Source organism: Aphelocoma coerulescens, chromosome 4, assembly GCF_041296385.1.
Source record: "Aphelocoma coerulescens isolate FSJ_1873_10779 chromosome 4, UR_Acoe_1.0, whole genome shotgun sequence".
NCBI lineage: Eukaryota > Metazoa > Chordata > Aves > Passeriformes > Corvidae > Aphelocoma > Aphelocoma coerulescens.
The window spans coordinates 52,171,305-52,189,541 of record NC_091017.1 but is presented as its reverse complement, the minus strand read 5'-3'; the positions used below and the strand labels follow the sequence as shown (position 1 = coordinate 52,189,541).

Genomic DNA, 18,237 nt, shown 5'->3' with positions numbered 1-18,237 from the left:
TGGAGGTGCTGGAGAGAAGACATGTACCCTTCCACAGTTTTCCTACTGTCCTTCCTTCTCAGGAGGAGGAGGACATGTTCAGAAGGTATCAGAAAGCAAAAGCTTGACCTGTATGTCCTCCCAGAACTGTCCTTGCTCCTGCCACATGCAGCCAGGCAGATAAAGAGGAAAGCTGGGCATCAGGCACATCCCTTGCAGAGGAAATGTGGGCAAGCACAGGAACACCTCAGAGCAATGAGCAGCCTTTCGAAGCCCAGAAAACAACAAAATTTATTTTCCTTTCACTGAAAATACAGAAACAGGATGGGATTGAGTTTCCCATCACTGCGCAGAGATCCCATGCTGCCAGTGTCACAAGTGATGCAGTTTTTCAGGCAGGTGGCCACTGCAGGAGGGCTCAGCTACACCAAATGGAATTCAAAGCTTTGCTTTCACATGTAATTCACTCCTTATTTCCAGGGTAAAGAAAAAGCAAAAAAGAAGTAGTAAGGAAAATACTCTTACCATCTGACACAGCTGGTCTTAGTAAAGAGAGTAAGAGGAAACTTTCATGCTAGAAAAACTACCTGACATTTAATATTAGGGCCATAAAAAACTCAGAAAACACTGTAAGTGTTGAGAAAAACAATGTGCAATCCAGCAAAATCTTCCAATACAAGCAGAACCTGAGGTAAAATCATAAAAACTCAAGCCTAAGCACAGATCCCAGTGAAAGCATTTCCCTTCTCTCCAGCCAGTGTTGCCTCATATCACAGCTGCAGTGGAAGGAGCCTTTCACAGCAATCAGGACCAGAACAGGCCAATAAATTTTTTTGCTTCTCAGCAAACGCAGCAATTGATAAACAGCACGATTTCCAGCTTCCCTGGAAGACCGAAGACAGAGACCGAAGATATTCTCTAGCATGATGACCAAGCAGTGAATGCTGTATAGATGTCCATTTTAAAAAGTCATTAACAAATAAGTGTCATTGCACAATATGACATCTGGGTGTGAATTTCAGGGTTTCTGCATTTCTGCTCAATAAAAAGTTTTTTATTTTAGTGACTGTAGTGCCCCCCCCTTTGTTTCTTATTTTATCACTGTTTATCATTTACAAGACTGCCTCAAACTTTACTTCACCATTTGAATTTCAACTACAAAGTTTACAACTGATTATGATTCTAGTGCAAGATAAATATTCGATTCACAGAAGAACAAAATTCTGTGAATATTACTTTATGCTACATTTCAACAACAACAAAAAAAATCAGAAATTTGTTTTACCATCAGCTCCTGATGTTTCCATATAGCACTGTGTTGTGCCCACGTATGTCAGACATTCAGTAAATGTCAGCTATTGTGATTAAGAACTAAGCTACCGCAGCCTTCGCAGGAAGGGAACACAGCGGAAAGGGTGGCTAATCTAATCACTCACACAAAGGAGCAAAGGTCACAGATGGATCATTACCTCTCGAAGACAAGAAGTAATTACTTCTATAACAAAGATGAATTTCAACATTAATAATAATTGTTTTTACAGTGTATGTAATAGAAAAATAGTGGGGGCTTCTTAACATTATTATGCTGAATACTCACACACATGCTGAAAGCTTAAACAAGGTTTTATTATTTACTGAACCTTCCCTCCTTCAGACAAATTTGTAATAGCCTTTTCTCAGCTGCTCCTTCTCCATTTCTTTAAAACAGCTTACAATATTACTGTTGCAGAAATCTAGTACTTCTGATTACTAATCTATTAAATGCATGCTCTAGGTATTTGTAAAGACCATACAATATATTACAAGTTATAGCTGTTAGAAATTCATGAGTTGGTTGTACATCTAATTCTACAACACCTTGGCAGTTTACTCTGCAGTTACAGATAAAGTCTGTTAGTCTTATTCCATGAAGACCTGTCTCTCTTGATGAAAAGTTCAACAAAAAATAGACCTAAGAGTATACACAATGCAAAAACATACTGCTGTATAGAGGCAATACCAGTTTTTATACACCTAACAATGTATCAATACCCACATTTTACTGAGTACGATACATAATGAGAATGGGGTTCTAAAAGAGCTATTGAAAGTCATTATGTCTTAATCTGTTTCTCTAATATTTTGAAAAATTCAGGTTTAAAGTGTGTCCAGACATGGTTTTCAGCTTAAACTTCCCTGAGCCAGGCAGCCTTACCTGACATAAACCTCATTACCTATGTAATGTAACTACTACCTATATAAAGTCATCATACACAAGAGCTGCACAACTTTCAGCTGCTATTTACACTGCCTGCTTTCAGGACACAAATCCTGCTGACTTTTTTAGAAAACCCAAATTCTCATGCTCTGTAAAATGAAGACAAGTAGCATTGCTAACCACTTACATGCCTTTAAAACCCTCCTTCTAGAACTCCAATGCTTTGTCACGGTTCTCAATATTTTTAATCTTTAAATAAATAAATAAATAAATAGTCTCTCACTTATATACCAGAAAGATCCTATGGTAGCCACAACAGTCACCTGAACTCTGTTGACAAGGATGGGGATGAAGCAGGAATGGGTGGGTTTTCTCCAAGAGGGTTATGTGGAAAAAGAGAAGCTGACATCATCTTCCACATTACCACTATGTAAGGGAACATGGAACCACTATGTCACATTACTTACCCATGCTCATCTTAATAGGTAAATTTTCTCTGCTTGCAGCCTCCACAAGGTGTCTCCTGGCCTCCATCACAGCTTCCTTTTGTTTGAGGTTCATGAAGGACTCCCAGAGAGCTTTGGCAGCTGGATCACTATAAGAAAATGACACAGTTACACTAAACATTGCTTGAATAATGGAGTAAACTTAAGACAACATTTATGTTTTGAGATGAATCTTTCTACTTAGTAATCTCTCAGGTGGGCAGGATATAAGCAAAATTAAAGTGATATAAAAGCTTGATTATTCTTAGCAGAACAGTTGCTACAGTTTTACAGAAAAGAAGCTAGATTTTTTTTGCTACCAATTATAAAGCATTAGAATTCACATATAATAAATAAGATGTCATTCTAAAAGTAGCCACTACTGTTCAACCATGGGAATATCAGAAACCATCCAAACTTCTTCAGTTACTAAAAAGCTATGGAAAGGATGGGGTCTAACTCCCCCATGAGACTTTACATCCCACAGCAGGTACTTCCACTGCTGAAGGCTGTTGTTACGAATTGATGAACTACCATCACTTTGGATTTCTTGGATTCTCTGTATCTGAAACGAATAATCCATAGCAGAAAGTGACTGTCTGATTTCTGTAATTACAGATTTCATTTTTGTTGTTGTTGCTGCTAAACTTTGATTAGGCATTTGTGTAGCTCATCTGCACTCAGTTCCCTGTCATTCTTCTCTTTCCTTGAGGACACTGCATTTGTTGCTAGTGTGAATTAATTCAGTGTTCTCACAGTAGCAGGGGAGGATAAGGTAGGGAAATCCCTTGCTTGGGGCTAAAGCCACACATTGGGATTAACTATGTTAATTTTTTTTAAAAAATTATTTTTTGTTTTACAGCAAAAGATTCCTTATGTTTTTTCCTCAGGGGACATTTAATGCCTAAACACATTTTGATGTCATTTACAACATGTTTATAAACATGCCAAAGCAAGCTTTGTTTCATGGAAATGGAAATCCATAATAATTCATTTGATACCCATTTCAGAGCAGCTGTTCTTATGCTCTGCTGCAACAGCAGGGCTGTATTTAGCAAATCCATGCTGTCTCCCAAACCAGGTAAGAGGATCGCCAAGTCCCATTTCTGACATCCCAGCAACCCACATCCTCTGTCAAAGCCTGAGTGGGTGGAAGGACCATGGGAAAAAGGTTGAGTTACCCTTCCTCTGAACAAATCACAAACGAATAGGAAGTGCAAATTTCACCCTACTGCCATGCTTTGAGGCAAAAAAAAAAAAAAAAATCAGATGACCTAACACAGTCTTTCCATTTCTCTTTCACACATTGCAACTCAACCTTTTTCTAGACACAGAGGCAGGAGGTAGCACCTCTCAAAAGCAGCTGGAGCACCTGCAGCAGCTCCCTCGACTCCATCACCAAGTGTGATCTGAGCACTGATGCTGCGAATTTTCATGGGCAGCAGCTCCAAGGAGATTCTTCTTCACTACAAAAACTACAGTGATATGTAACATACAATAGTGCAAGAAATGAGAGATTTCCAAAGCAACTAGATGCTTCAATACAATAAAAAAATTTCTTTATGGGAAGGGTTGTCAAGCATTGGAAGAGGCTCCCCAGGGAAGTGGTGGAGTCACTACACCTGGCCGTCTTCAAAAATGAGCAGATCTGGCACTTTGTGATATGTTTTAGTGGGAAGGGGTTTACTCAGTCAAAGGTTGGACTTGATGATCTTGGAGGTCTTCTAATAGCTCTGATTCTATGATCCTCAGGTATGCTGTTTTTACAGATTAACTACTCAGCCTACTCCCCACCCAACATCACTTTTAAATGCATTGTATTGATCCTGTTCACATCACATTGACAGGGTACGTCTCACTGTCATTTACAACTGTGCCTGAGGTTTGGATTTTATAAGGCCACTGCACTGCCTGATAACTAACCCCTTCCTGAACATACAGTTCCGACACCAAATCTATAGAGATCAGGAATTGGACCTGCAACAGCAGGAAGCTAGGTTTAAAATGACTTTTTTCCCTATTTGGAGGAAAAGTCAAGCTTCTTTTTAAGATTTTTAACCTGTTCTCATTCTCACAATTCTCTTCATCACCATAAATGTAAGCACAGAGTCTCACATAAACAAGACACCAGGAGCTAAGCCTTTCAAACAAAGGGAAACAAGCAACATAAGGAAACTAAAATAAAAGTCTACCAGATTTTGCACAGGTTTTTGTAGTCTCATCTTTCTCACTCCTATACTTCATGAAGATACTTAGCAAACAGTAAAGTGTGGAAAACTCATCCTAAAAGCACCTATAGAAGTCAATAAAAGAGTGTATATGACAAGGTTACACCATTTTTCCGTTATCCTTGCTTGCTGCTCGCCCTTTCCACACCATGTGTGGATTAGCCCTGTCACTTTAGAGGGCAAGGTCTTTGAAAGCAACATCTATCATCACTAGGACAAGTCCCTGTTTCAGCTGGTACTTCTACTTGTTAATCAACTATAAAATCCCTCCAAAATAACAGACCCATTATTTTAAACTAAACAAAGAAACAAAAAATAAGAATGAGTCATACTAATGCTTTAAGAAAACAAAAAAAGGGGAGGGGTGTGGATTTGCTTTTTGCTTTGTAAATTCTTTCTTCCTCCTTCAGCCATGGTAAATTTTTCTTTAATCCCAAGGACTAAAGTTTGCAGGATCCATGAGGGTTGCTTTAATACATCAAAAATAGTAAAAAGCAAAACAACTGTGGTACAGCCCTAAAGCAGATGAGTCAACCACACTCCTGTATGCTGCATCTCTGTGTCATCCAGAGTTTCTGCAGACAGTTTTCTTCCCACTGCTTTGCAGAATACTTAGTGGTTTAGATATCTTATATATAACTATATATAAGCAGGATGAGGTCAATGTATATGAAGAGCTAGCACAGTCAACTGCCTAGGTCAGTCCACAGAAAACAACAATTTTTAAGCACAGCCATTTTTTTTTTTTAATATAATAGGGGAAAAGAGCCACAAAAGTACTTATATTTTTTCTGCTGCTAACACTTTTCCTGTTCCCCCACCATTACTCTTTCCAAGAAGGGTTTTTGCTTTGAACAACAGCCCACTCTTAACCTTCATCAGTGACAAGACAGGAATAACTGCCGGGAATGAGTCAGTAGGACACAGTACAGGGCTCTGGTGTTGCCTCTTGCCGGATCTGAGAAGTTACCACAACATTTTCCTTTTAGAGATTTCTAACACGCGGAAAATATATTATCTTATCTTACCCTTTTGGGGAGACATTTGTCTGCAACTGCCTTCCAGCTCTTGTCATGGTGCCCTTCCCCTTCTCTTTTTCCCATCTGCAGTTCCTCTGCTTTGGTGCAAATGCCTCAGTCTGGTGACACTGGTAATCAGTGATATCTATGGAATACAGCACCCCAATTCAAATTTCTCCCTTGTCTTGCATTCTTTGACTTCCCAAGAACGATGTATTGATTTTACACATTATCTAGTGAACCTCTGCACTCTGAAAGTAGTTTTCTGAAATTAAACAGTTCTTGGTTTTTTTTAATATTTAATGCATTACAAAACCCTTAAAAGATACTGTCTGAATGATGATGGTTTTCTTAAGAAAAAATAAATCCTTTACAGTTACACAGCAGTACAGCACAGGAACACAAACCCCTTCAGAATAAATGTCACAAAATTAGTCAAGTATTGCAGTACACACTTCTGTGCATTTCTATTACAAAATGTTTTGCAGGGCACAGCAAGCCTGACAAAGAGAAGAGAATGCTACAATTCTGGTGTCTCTCTGATTAATCAGTTGCACCAACAAGAGCAGAGTTTTGCTCATGGATTTGATACCCTGTCCCTTCCTTTTACTGTTATAGTCATGGTACCTTATCAACCAGTTATATCAGAAAACAGAATTTAATAAAAACAAGTGTAGCAGTAACCTGGTAGAAAATTTATTAAACAAAATATCACACTAAGTCTAGAGGAAAAGCAGAAGTCTTTGAAAATCTCCATTGGACACAATTATACCATTCAATTTACACAAAGCAGTCTTTGACAGACATCTCATAATTGCAAATTTCTCACTTCCCCTCATACACAATTTTTTTTTAATGAGACACTCTCTGTTCCAAAACGAATTAAAGTTTAACTGCATATAATTTGTACTTTAAAATGACAATGAAAAAGATCATAATGAAAGAGGGAGAAATCTAGACAACTAAAAGATGCAGCTTCCCTACTTCTGGTATTTGCATGCCAGTTTTCAAAGCTGAATCATGAAGACAGAGGGAAAAAGGACCAAATCATCAGACCCATAGTCTGTACAAATCCTAAAATGAGACACCAGCTGGCAATAGTTCCAGGAAAAAGGTGCTGATGAGAACCCGTCAGAAAGACTGGGATGTTCCATGCTGACTAAAGCTTGATGCAGGTGCTTCAAAGCAGCTCCAATTTGCGGCCTCCAGAGGCACACTTTCTTTAATTAAAGATAGGAGAGATGGAAGAACAAAAATAAAAATCAATAATAAAACAATTAAGCCATGACATGGCTAACTAGTTGGCTTCTCAAATTTACAATATCCAAAGGAAAGACCACACAATGAAATCTGTTGTTTACTGGCAGCAAGATGCCAGGGTGAAAAAGCCAAAATCCTAACCAGAAGGGTATAGTATGGTAAGCAGATCTTTTGGTGATGGTGCACTAGCTTCAGCAATACTCACTTCTCTCATTCCCATGGAACTCCTTTCAGCAACATGTTCTGATCACGAAACTAATTTGCTTGATCTAGACATTTACAGGTTGATAATCAAATACCTAATCTTGCATCTGTTAAAATAATTGTAAATTATTCTCTTGATCTGGTCTGGTCCAGTCCTGCAAGTACAACACTGCCAAGTTTATCTGACAGATAGAAAGTGCCCCTATCCTTGATCATCTGTAGGCTTAGTCTCAAAGCTACTCATTTTAAACAAATTTAAGTAGAACAGGGGAGGTTGGTGGCACTGGGATGTGCTATTACCAAGCTGGAGGTAGTAGTCTGGAAATAGGTGAAATCAAGCACCAGTCAATGGAGAGCAAACTCTCAGAGCAGATGCAAAACTAGAGGCAAAGACAGAAATCTGGGGGCACTTACTATCCTGAGGGGCTCCAGTGCACAACACCACGATACACCCTTGGCTGAAATGACATGTCTCTTGCTTCATATCACCAGGACAGAAAGATATTTACTTCCCTCACTGTTTCAGATCCTGTCTATTATTTACAAAATATTAAAATATAGTCTTCCTGGTCTTTAATGCAAGAGCAAAAGGTCAGGAAGTGATAAGCCTATACAAGAAAATATGTTCATTCAATTACTAAGTGCTCCCCATTTACCATTATGTTTTCAGATGTATGAATAGACCATTCCTAACACCCCCCAGCATTTACAGTACTAGTTTGGAAGTATATTTCTTCAATCAGCATGAGTAATTAACCAATAAAAACAAATCAAACCCTCTTGTCCAAGCAGCATACCATAATCACCAAAATTATCAGCCACATATGTAGTTTCTGGCAAGCTATTGCAAATTATTTTGATGTGATCTAATTTCCAGTCAAGGAAGATAAAAGTGACGTGTACATTATCTATTACTGGATTTTTGTCTGGACTTCTTTGCCTAACAGGACAAACTCAGGTCATCCTGTTTTCTTCTTATAAAACACTGGCATTTTTTTCAGTTACTTGTAGGCCTTGCCATGCCCCCAGGCTTACTGAAAAACAGGTCAAGAGTCTCTTCCACAACCTTTACAAAGGCCAAATTGAGAAATCAGTATCTACATAGAGTTTCCTTCACAGATCTCCTGTAGCTTAAATGAAGAAAGAAAAAGATGACTTTATACAGTTTTGTTTTGATTTTAAACCTCTTGGGATCAGGTGAAAACACAGCCTACATCATAACAGCATAAACAGCAAATAACCAGGTGGAGGAGATCATAATGAGCAAGATACTAAGGAAGAAAGAATAAGCAAATGTTCTTATTTATACACCTGGCAAAGGACATGGGATTTCAAACAGCAATTTGCTGACGCAGGCTCTGAATAGAAGACAGAAAATAACTGTGAGTGGGCTTCAAAAATTAATCAGCTGAAATGACAGAATTTCAGCATAACAAAGTAGTTGTGTTTATACTTTCACAGATGAAAAAAAGATCAGAAGGAAAACTATGATAGTCTCAACATGTGACAGATTCTGTGGTTATTGTATCAGCAAAGCTTTCACCTTTTGTCTATATAGCTTTACAGCTATACAGACGCAGCTCAGCTGCGCCTGTATATTTTCACAAGAGGAAGGGAGAAGGGAAAAATTCAGTAAAGATTAAATTAGAGGGTCATTAATACCACAAAGCTGCCCAAAACTGAGTGACTGCTAAAAAAAAAAAGTGTGCTGCCAAGTACTGCCTTTGCAATCCCACATTTGTTTAAAGACAATGCAACACCCACATTAAGTGCACAGCACTTTAAAAAAATGACACCAGGTGGTCAGAAGACCATTACCAAGAAGGACAAATCCATTGCTGCAATATGTCATTTGAATACCGATAAACCAAGGAGAAGCACAATCCTGTGATAAGATGCAACGATTTGGCTTTGAGCCTGGAGCAAAGGGCCACGTACCAAGGGACACCCTCCCCCCTGCAATTGCCCTGCTGTTCTGGAGACAGCGGAGGCTGTGCCAAGGCTCCACCAGATGTACTGTGGACTCCTGGGCACAAGTGCCAGCCTGACAACTGTGGTGGGGACAGCCAAGTCCCTGACTGCACCCCACCACACAGACAGCAGCCCCCAACTGGAAACAACCCACAACATCTAGAATAGCTTTCCCCGAACAGCAGCTCCTCCCTGCTGCAGGGATTGTGTGGGGATGCTGTGGGCAATGCCGCATGGATGAGAAGAGCTCCGCACTGCCATGTTCCCAGAACACAGCTGGGCTCAGAGAATGAAGCTGCTCTTCATTTCACCCTTCTGAAAGTGACCAGATAGCTCCAATACCATGTATCTAAAATCTTCCATACAGAAACAGCTATTAGTATTTCCAGGAGTTCAGTCTCTAGCACAGCTGCAATTTGAGCACATCCCAGGCACGTGCTCTTGATGGGCTAAGCCAATGTGTGTTCAACTAAAGATTCAGCAATACTTTCCTCAGAGAAAAACACAAAATCCACAAAATTTTTGTTTTCAAATGAATGTATGTTGCACATCCCCAGAAGGGACTAACATTATTTATTTCTAAGAAAGCAAAATAACTTTAAGTTTTAAAGTGGTTCCTAGCAGCAGACTGTAATTGTGCTGCTGAACATTTTGTACAGTTGGCAGTCCTGCTCAGCCAAATTAAATGCACTTCAGGCAGTAAGAACTTGAACTATTTTCTAATCCATCCTAACCTTAGAAAAAAAAATACAAAAAGCTAATGTCATCTTGGTATTGTGCTTGCAGAAAACTGCAGGAGCATGGACATTACCAGCTCTGCCAGAGATTAGTAAAAATTTTGCAACATGGCGTAACACAAAACCTTTTATAAAACAATTTCTTTGCAGCCCTTCAACTTAGAACATTATTCTCACATCCCCACTTAGATGTGTGTTAAAATGCTTCCATGTATTGATTTTTACAATTAGAACATGCAAAATTCTAATTGTAAAAAAGTTAGTACCAAAAGTTAGTCCCCAAAAAGTGCCCAACAGACAATATTAAAGAACATAAATATGTTCCTGAATAATTTAATGGTTATTTCCCAGTTTCACTGCAAGCCCTCAAGCCACTCGGTGGTGTAATCTGTCCTAGACTCAACTGTGGCTGTATACTTTGGCACTGAGTCAAAACAGAGAGGTTATTGTTTGATTTATATGCCAAGGGCCTCTTAGATAAAGGGCTAATGGCAGGCTGATAGCTTCAGCCTTTGCATATGGTGTTTATACAAACCGTTCTTCCCTCTCCCTCCTTTCTGTGTATACTCCAGGAAGGCTGTGTCCCATCAAGATCAAGTTAATTAATTAACTCATACTAGCATAATTTGATTGATAAAACAATTGATTCACTAAAGGTCACAGAGAGTGCTGTTAAAACACCAACTTTTCTGTCTCAACAAGAGGTTTTGAGATTTGCATTTTTCCACACTGCAAACAGGAATTTCAAAGAAATAATCTCGCTAGAAAAATAGATGAAAGAAGCTATGAAAAATTAATCTGTCAATTAAAGTGCACTGCAAAGTTCAGAAAATAATCAGTGCTTCGTGAAATATTTAAGCAAAAAATAAATCATGTCCTACAACAGAAAGGGTCACATAAATGAATTTTTTATATTGTAAGTTCTGCAAACTATTGAGCTTCCCCCAGAAGAAAACTAGAAGCCTTGCATATGTGATACAGTTTTCTATTTACTATATCCAAACTAGGAGTATTTCCTCATATATAAGTTTCTGTACTGTTCAAATATTCAGAACATAGTCCTGTATGACCAAGTTGTTATTTATTAGATGTTAGAGAACTTCATTATCAAATTATACAGTTAATAACTTTTCTGCAAGACACAAGCACCATAAATTTTTAATTTAAAAAATATAATCTAATTTTAAAAATATAGAAAAACCCATTAAAATAAGACTAAATTCTTAAGAGCCTTTTGTCATCAATTTATTTTAAAACACTTATTTTAAACAATAGACATAGAAAACAGAAGCTGTCAGGCATTTTAAAAGCAGTTCTGAAATAATATTTAAAGTGTTGCAAATAAGCTTGCAGCCAGCAAGGCTGAAGTGCTTTGAGCAAAACTGGGAGCTGCTTATCAGCTACCAATTTTACAATGGATTCTCCTCTAGACTACCTGAAATATCTGTGGTAATAAAAAAGGTGAGAAGCAACAGTTCCTTGTATGTTGTTCAATATCAGGGTATACATACCAAGGAAGTACAGTATTTACTGGACTAATACAGTAGATTCATTCATAGAAAGGCAAGATTTGCCACTATTAGTCAAAAATTTCATCATATTTTGCCTCCTCCCCTGTTTTTACTTTGGCATGGATCTCCTTGTGCCAGTAATACTGACACAGCATGCAGAATCATGCAAACCAAACCAGAAAGCAAAGAACTTCCTTTGCCTACTCCTTGACAGCTGGGAGGGGCTGCCACGCTGTTCCACAGGATACAGCCCACATTTTTCCTTCATTACTGGTTTTGCCTACAGCTGACTCAACATGGCCATAAAAAACCCCAACAGACAGACCACAAGGGTTACTCTTTGAAAGCTCTGGCTCATGAAAGAAGGGTAGGTTGTGAAGTGCACCAGGGGAAAGTTGGTTAAAACACACCAATGAGAAAAGGAGCAGTTACTGTATACAAGTTATTATATTCAAGCTATGATATTTACCTTCATAAAGGCATACCTACAGACAGTGACACTTCAGGGCAATGCCAGTCAAATTAACTTGAATTTTGCAATGATTTTCAGACACAGGATGATAAAACAGACTACTGATTACCATTAGCAGAACAGAAAATAAGATTCACAAGACACAACCAGTGACTAAGACCAACAGTAACAGGAAAGTGTTCTTTGAATTTGTTATTGATCATCATGAGAGAATAAGTTTCTGTTCATCTTACAAAGAAGCATATGGAAGTATGAGACAGGATTTTCATGAACATAGGAGCAAGGTCTAAAATATGCTGAGAACACACAAAATCAAAAGTTTATTTCAGACAGACAAAAATTGTGAGAAGAGTGATATCAAACCAGTTTTTAAACAACCTCACAATTTTAAGTTGCAAAGCTGCTGTTTTGTACAAACTATGAATTACTATGTTCCAATTAAACCATGACCACTATACCTCAAACCAGGAAGAAATATGCTCCCTGTTATCAGCAGAGCATGGGAGAACTTAAAAATAAACATTTCAGGAGGTACTTAAAACACAACCAACACAGCAACCCCAAAATGTCACACAACTTCTCTGTTTACCTACAGCTCTTTGCTTTGGGATGAATTCCTTTTCCTCAATTTACAGATAATGGAAAGTAAATCAGGCTCTTGACATTTGACATATTTTTGGTCCCACAGGTGAAGTTAACTACAATAAAATTCAATAAATAATTATTAAAAGGCTGGCAAGGATTCAGTTCACATGAGGAACTGATTAAAAAGAAGGGAAACAAATCCTCCCAACAAAAGTAAATGACAACATAGATTTCTACATTTTCCCTTTTCTTTCCTTAAGTGAAAAAATAAAAGAGAAACTTAACTCTATTTGGCTCATTCATATATCTACTTTACAGATGGCCATACTTATAAATAAAAATATGTACACAAGTCTGATGAGTGTGGTCAACCACCATCTGAAGCACGTTTGTCTCTTGCCAAACCCACCATCTTCAGTTTTATCAAACATTTCCTCAATCCCAGCATCATGTAAACTTGTAAGGACAAGCATTTTAATCACAGTCTTGTTTCATGTGGACCTAAATATAGATGTATTTGTGTACACACACACACACGTATATATATGCTGTGATACACATACAATACGTTTTTTGGCTTCAGAAAGCCAAAAAGTTTAACATATACACTTAAGCATCTATGACACAAAACAACTTTACTTGCTAATAACCACATACATGAGACAATGCAGCTGTGCATGAATGATGTTATTAAAAAGTAATGCAACTCCACTCATTGCTGCTTCCAATATCAAAGAACAATAGTATAAACCAATGACACCAGTCTGCATTACACCAAGATAGCAGAAAAATAATCCCTGTGCTGTATTTTACCATAAGTCAGCACAAATGCACGCATGCACACGTACACACAAAGTACCTGAAAATTGGTTTAGAAATCCTCTTATTCTATTCCATTTATATAGACTAGTAACACAGAATTTCTGTTTCAGCTTAATATTAGAACACTTACTAAGTGAAAAATTTCTTGTAAAATATCCAGAGCTATTTTTTATGTAGAATTTCATATACGTATATATTTGTCAAATGATATGGTCACAATAATCCTCGAGACAGACAGCATTTCTACAATGTTTCAGCTGATTATAGATGGCCAATACAGCACTGTCCTGTGTTAAAAAATAAAACTACACAGTCCAACAAACAGCTTGGAGAGCTATGGGTTCTCGTCCCTTTTGAGTTCTGTTTATTCTAGCTATTCCCAAGATCATTAATATCCACTTGAACCTGTAAACTTGAAGGTCAACAAAAGGTGAAACATAAGGAAACAATATAATATGGAATATTCAACTAGATTATATATTGTGAAACATTAGGGCAGTTTCCTTAAACTACGCTTTTAAATTTTATTTTGTTGTTAGTAGTAGAAAAGATAGGAAGGTAAATTCCATATTAAACCAGAGTTTCATTTGGAGGATTTACAGAATGCCTAGCAATTCCTTTTGGTTAGTAATTTTAAAATTTACTAGTTCTGCCTTTCTAGAAAATGCTATGCAATCAGAACAAAATGAGTAGAAAAATAGTTGTCAAACAGTCCAGAGATGAAATAAAAATACACGCCCAAAACTGTAAAATTGTATAAATGTCTTACCACTGTCACAAGCAACATGAACCCTCTAACCCTCTAATTCTGCATTGATTGTTGTTAAGCTACAGCAGTGACATGTTATGTTACATGTATAAGCTTGTGACCAGCAGCATCGAGAAAGCACAAAAGCTTTACAAATATAACACCGATCAAGACGGATCTGCTTGTGTACTAAACATCACACAAAATCTCTGCAATTCCTGGACTACCTTTCCCCTCATAGCTATCCTGCAAATGACATATGTCAACTGTTTTAAGGTATTTGAACCTTGATAATGTGCCCCAGCCAAACCATTTTTAGTTATTTTTACCAGAGCCCTCAGAGTGGGACCAGGCTGGAATTACCCTCACTGGCTTCACCTGGCCTTTCCATCTTCAGCTGCAGCACATCAGCCCCAAGAGGGTTTTTAAGCTCCAGCCTGAAGGCTTGAGGGAAGAGGAGGGACAGGCTTATAGCTGTTCTCTGTCCTTTGCTGTCTTGTTGTTTGGATTTCCTGGACTAACTCGGCTGCTGATTGCTAGATGGGTTTTGTTGCTGTCATCATCTCAATGCTGCTTGCCTGCATCAGGAGCCCTACCTGTTAGAGCCCTCAGGAATTCATCAAGGGCTGAAAGGTAAACTGTGCTAAAATGAAAAAGAATGGAGAAAGAAGAAGCTGAAAAACTAAATACCAAGACAGCAAGTAATAGATAAAAAAGGGCTGTGCTGCACTTGATTAAAACCAATCATATTATCAGGAAAGTGCATGCAGAGCTCATGGACAAAGTAGAGAAACCAATCAAGCAATGTGAGATCTCATGCACAGCAGTTGCAAAATGTATATGTACTGTATTATGTAAAAGTTCTAAAATGTATAGGTAGAGCAATATGCATATGTATAAGTTGTATAAGACAAGCAAGTAAAATGCATAAGTACTGTGTTAGGGAGAAGTTGTAAAAGGTGTAAGTAGTGTGGTATGTGGAAGTTATAAGTTATAGAATGTGTAAGTATGTGTAAGTAGGTAGAATGTATAAGCAAAGTGTATAAGGAGGGTATGATGTTAAAGTTGTGAGATGTGTGAGTGGAGTGTATTTTAAACAATAAGAAGCTTCTGCGTAATCACAGTGATTCGTTGATCAGAAGGCATGAGTTCCCACAGTCAACACTAACAAAGCTACACACGCAGATAAACCAGATCATCTCTATTTGTGACATCAGAATACAGATATAAATTGTCATGCCCGACATGTGCTGTGGAATCTAAATGCAGTACATCAAATTTGTAAAATAAACTAAATAGAAGAGGATGATATTGCAGGGAGAAACTGCTTGGATTAGGACTCTTCATCTTCTCCAAACTACCCTGTGAAAAGGAGAAATAGTGCTTAATTCCATAAAGCCTTGTTGCCTGCAAATGACAAAACTACTGGATTTAGGTTACTGACTGGTACACCACAGCTCACTTTGGAAAATTCTGGTTTAACTATAACGCTGTCATGCACACACGCTGGAAGCCATGTAAGCAAGCTAACAGCATTCCAACTTTATATGGCAGCTGATACTGCTACAAGATAATTTCTGCATCAGCTACCAAATGTTTTGGTAGAAAGAAAATTCCTCTAAACAAGTAAGGCTGCTCCAATGAACTACTAGAAGAAGCAACAGCACCAGTGTGAACTGTCTGGTGAAGGACCAGGTCCAACCTAAATAAATTCCTCAAGCCAGCTCTACTCACAGTCTAGAAAACCAACTGCCAGTGATGTTTCACACCACTATATGACTACTGTCCAAACTGCAATGTTTCTTTGTTGTCATGCTCATTCTGGAAGATGTTATATCTGAGGCAAATCTTGAGGAAACAAAGGCACATTTGGGAAGGTAAGGCGTGTAGGAAAAGGAATTCATACAGAGCTGTCACTGCTCGCCAGGCTGAAGCATGAGTGGAAGGGAAGCATTAGTCACGCAAACAGCCTGAAACAGAAGCCATGCCTGGCAATTGTATCAACAAGAAACAGATCATCATCCTAGCCTGAAGTCCTTTTATGACAGTTCAAGACTTCAAGAACCTCTGAGGCCTATAATCTTGCATGATTATTACCCTGCAACCAAATGCCTCTGATTGTCTTAAAATATGTAAATTTCAGTATCTCTCTTTCACAAGTTGGATTATCTCAAAAACTCTACTGAAAGTTAAGTATATCAAGAAAAGAGGGATTTTATTAATCTTTTTCTAAGGCTTATTCTTTTTGATCTACAGCAAGTGTACTTAACAAACACAAGGTTGCATCATTTTAACCCTACCTGCTGACAGCCTAAGCAGAGGGAGCTAGCAGTCTACTTTTGAAAGTAATAGAGAACAAACAAGACGCATCTCAGGAAAGTAGGGCTGGTTTTGACAGACGCCAGCTGATCTTTAGGTCTTACTAATCCTTGAAGTCTTAAATCCCACTAAGCTCCATCTTGTATACAGACATGATTCTGAACATGTTCTGTGCAAAGAGAAAAGCAGATTAACTATCCACTAGGCAAAGTGGATAACTCTAAGATGTGGTCAGGACACCTTAAAACAGTTTAACTCTATCCTTCCTCTAATCTGCAACTACTCCTTTTTAAAATTATGTTATTTAAAAATACATAATACATACCGTTAGAATTTTTATCTATTAACCAGCTGGTAAGGTTCTCTCCCTTCTGCAATAGCTTCATAGCACTCATGTCTGCAGAAGAGCCTTTATTACAAGCAACACAACATTTAGCTACCTAAAACTTTTCCGTTATTCAGTAGTACTAAAGAGGCTCTTAAACAATGATGGTGATACTGGGACACTCTGTGGATAACGATGCAGCATACTTGAACTTGGAAAAACAAGTTTCAGTTCCAACCAAATACATGGTAGTGTTGTCACTTCCTGACAGGTATTCAGCACTAAGCTTCTCTGTATTGACTCAGCATGGGATGAGGTCTAGGAGTGCTCCTTCCTATTCTTCTCTTGCACTCCCACCCCTACAGCCATAATACATTCCTTGGAAGTCTTCAAAGATTTCTCAAAAGGGTCTCCTGTAGAAAGAATAGAAAGGTAAGATGTGTAGCCTCAAATAGCATGTAGATTCATTGTCAAGTACAGTTAAAAACCAACCGAAGAAAAACCCAACAAAGAAACAAAATTCAAAAGGTTATTCCAGCTGTCCATCATCATTCAAAAGCAGAAGCAACACCTGATCTTTAGACCCCAGAGCAACAATTAAATGCAGACTGGTCCAAATAAACAACCAAGCACACCACAGCAACTGGAGGACTGCCAGAAACAAAACAACTGATATCCAGATGAACACTGAGGCCAGTTTGCTTCCTTCAAGGCAAATTTAAAAAAAAAAAAAAAAAAAAAAAAAAAAAAAAAAAAAAAAAAAAAAATCACTGAAAAGTGAAATTCTTTTTGTCAGAAGTAGAATTGCTTATTGTGACCTGATCCATCTTGTTTTGCAATTAGCAGATCTGGATATATACTACTTCACAAGATAAAGGGAAGGATTGATGCTGAAAAGCTTCCCAGATATATCACAGGCCTCTTGCCCACTGTAATAAAAACAGACCATCATTCCAGCATTACCCTAATATTCACTCTCCCTCCTCTAACAGTGGCTAAACTCTGCAGGGGTGAAGGAAAATAAGTGCATACAAATAATTTCTTAAAACTCTCTAATACTCATAACCATCACTTAACCCCATCTGAGTTTCAACTGGCTGCCTTTTAGTCCAACAAAATGTTTCAGCAAAATGTTTCATTCCTACAAGCTGCAGGACAGTTTATGCAGAATGCCAGACTGAGTTACTGCATGAATCAAGTTAATTGAAAGCTTCTGAGTAGGATTTTATGCACTACAAGGTACAGCAAAATTCTTGGCAAGCAGCTCTTTAGAATGTGTATATTAAAGAGTTACTTGTCAGGGATTTTAATTTCAGTTTTGGACAAAGCAATGACTTATACTAAATATAAAGTCTGATCCTTACAACAAAATGTA

At 38.0% G+C, this 18,237-nt stretch overlaps 1 protein-coding gene across 1 annotated transcript in view; it reads right to left on the bottom strand.

Moving 5' to 3' along the window:
* SCFD2 (sec1 family domain containing 2) overlaps nt 1-18,237 on the bottom strand; it is a 195,928-nt gene that overhangs the window by 158,091 nt on the left and 19,600 nt on the right. The window contains exon 3 of the mRNA XM_069014109.1: nt 2,644-2,771. Coding sequence (XP_068870210.1) covers nt 2,644-2,771 — 128 coding nt within the window. The remainder of the gene's footprint in view (nt 1-2,643; nt 2,772-18,237) is intronic.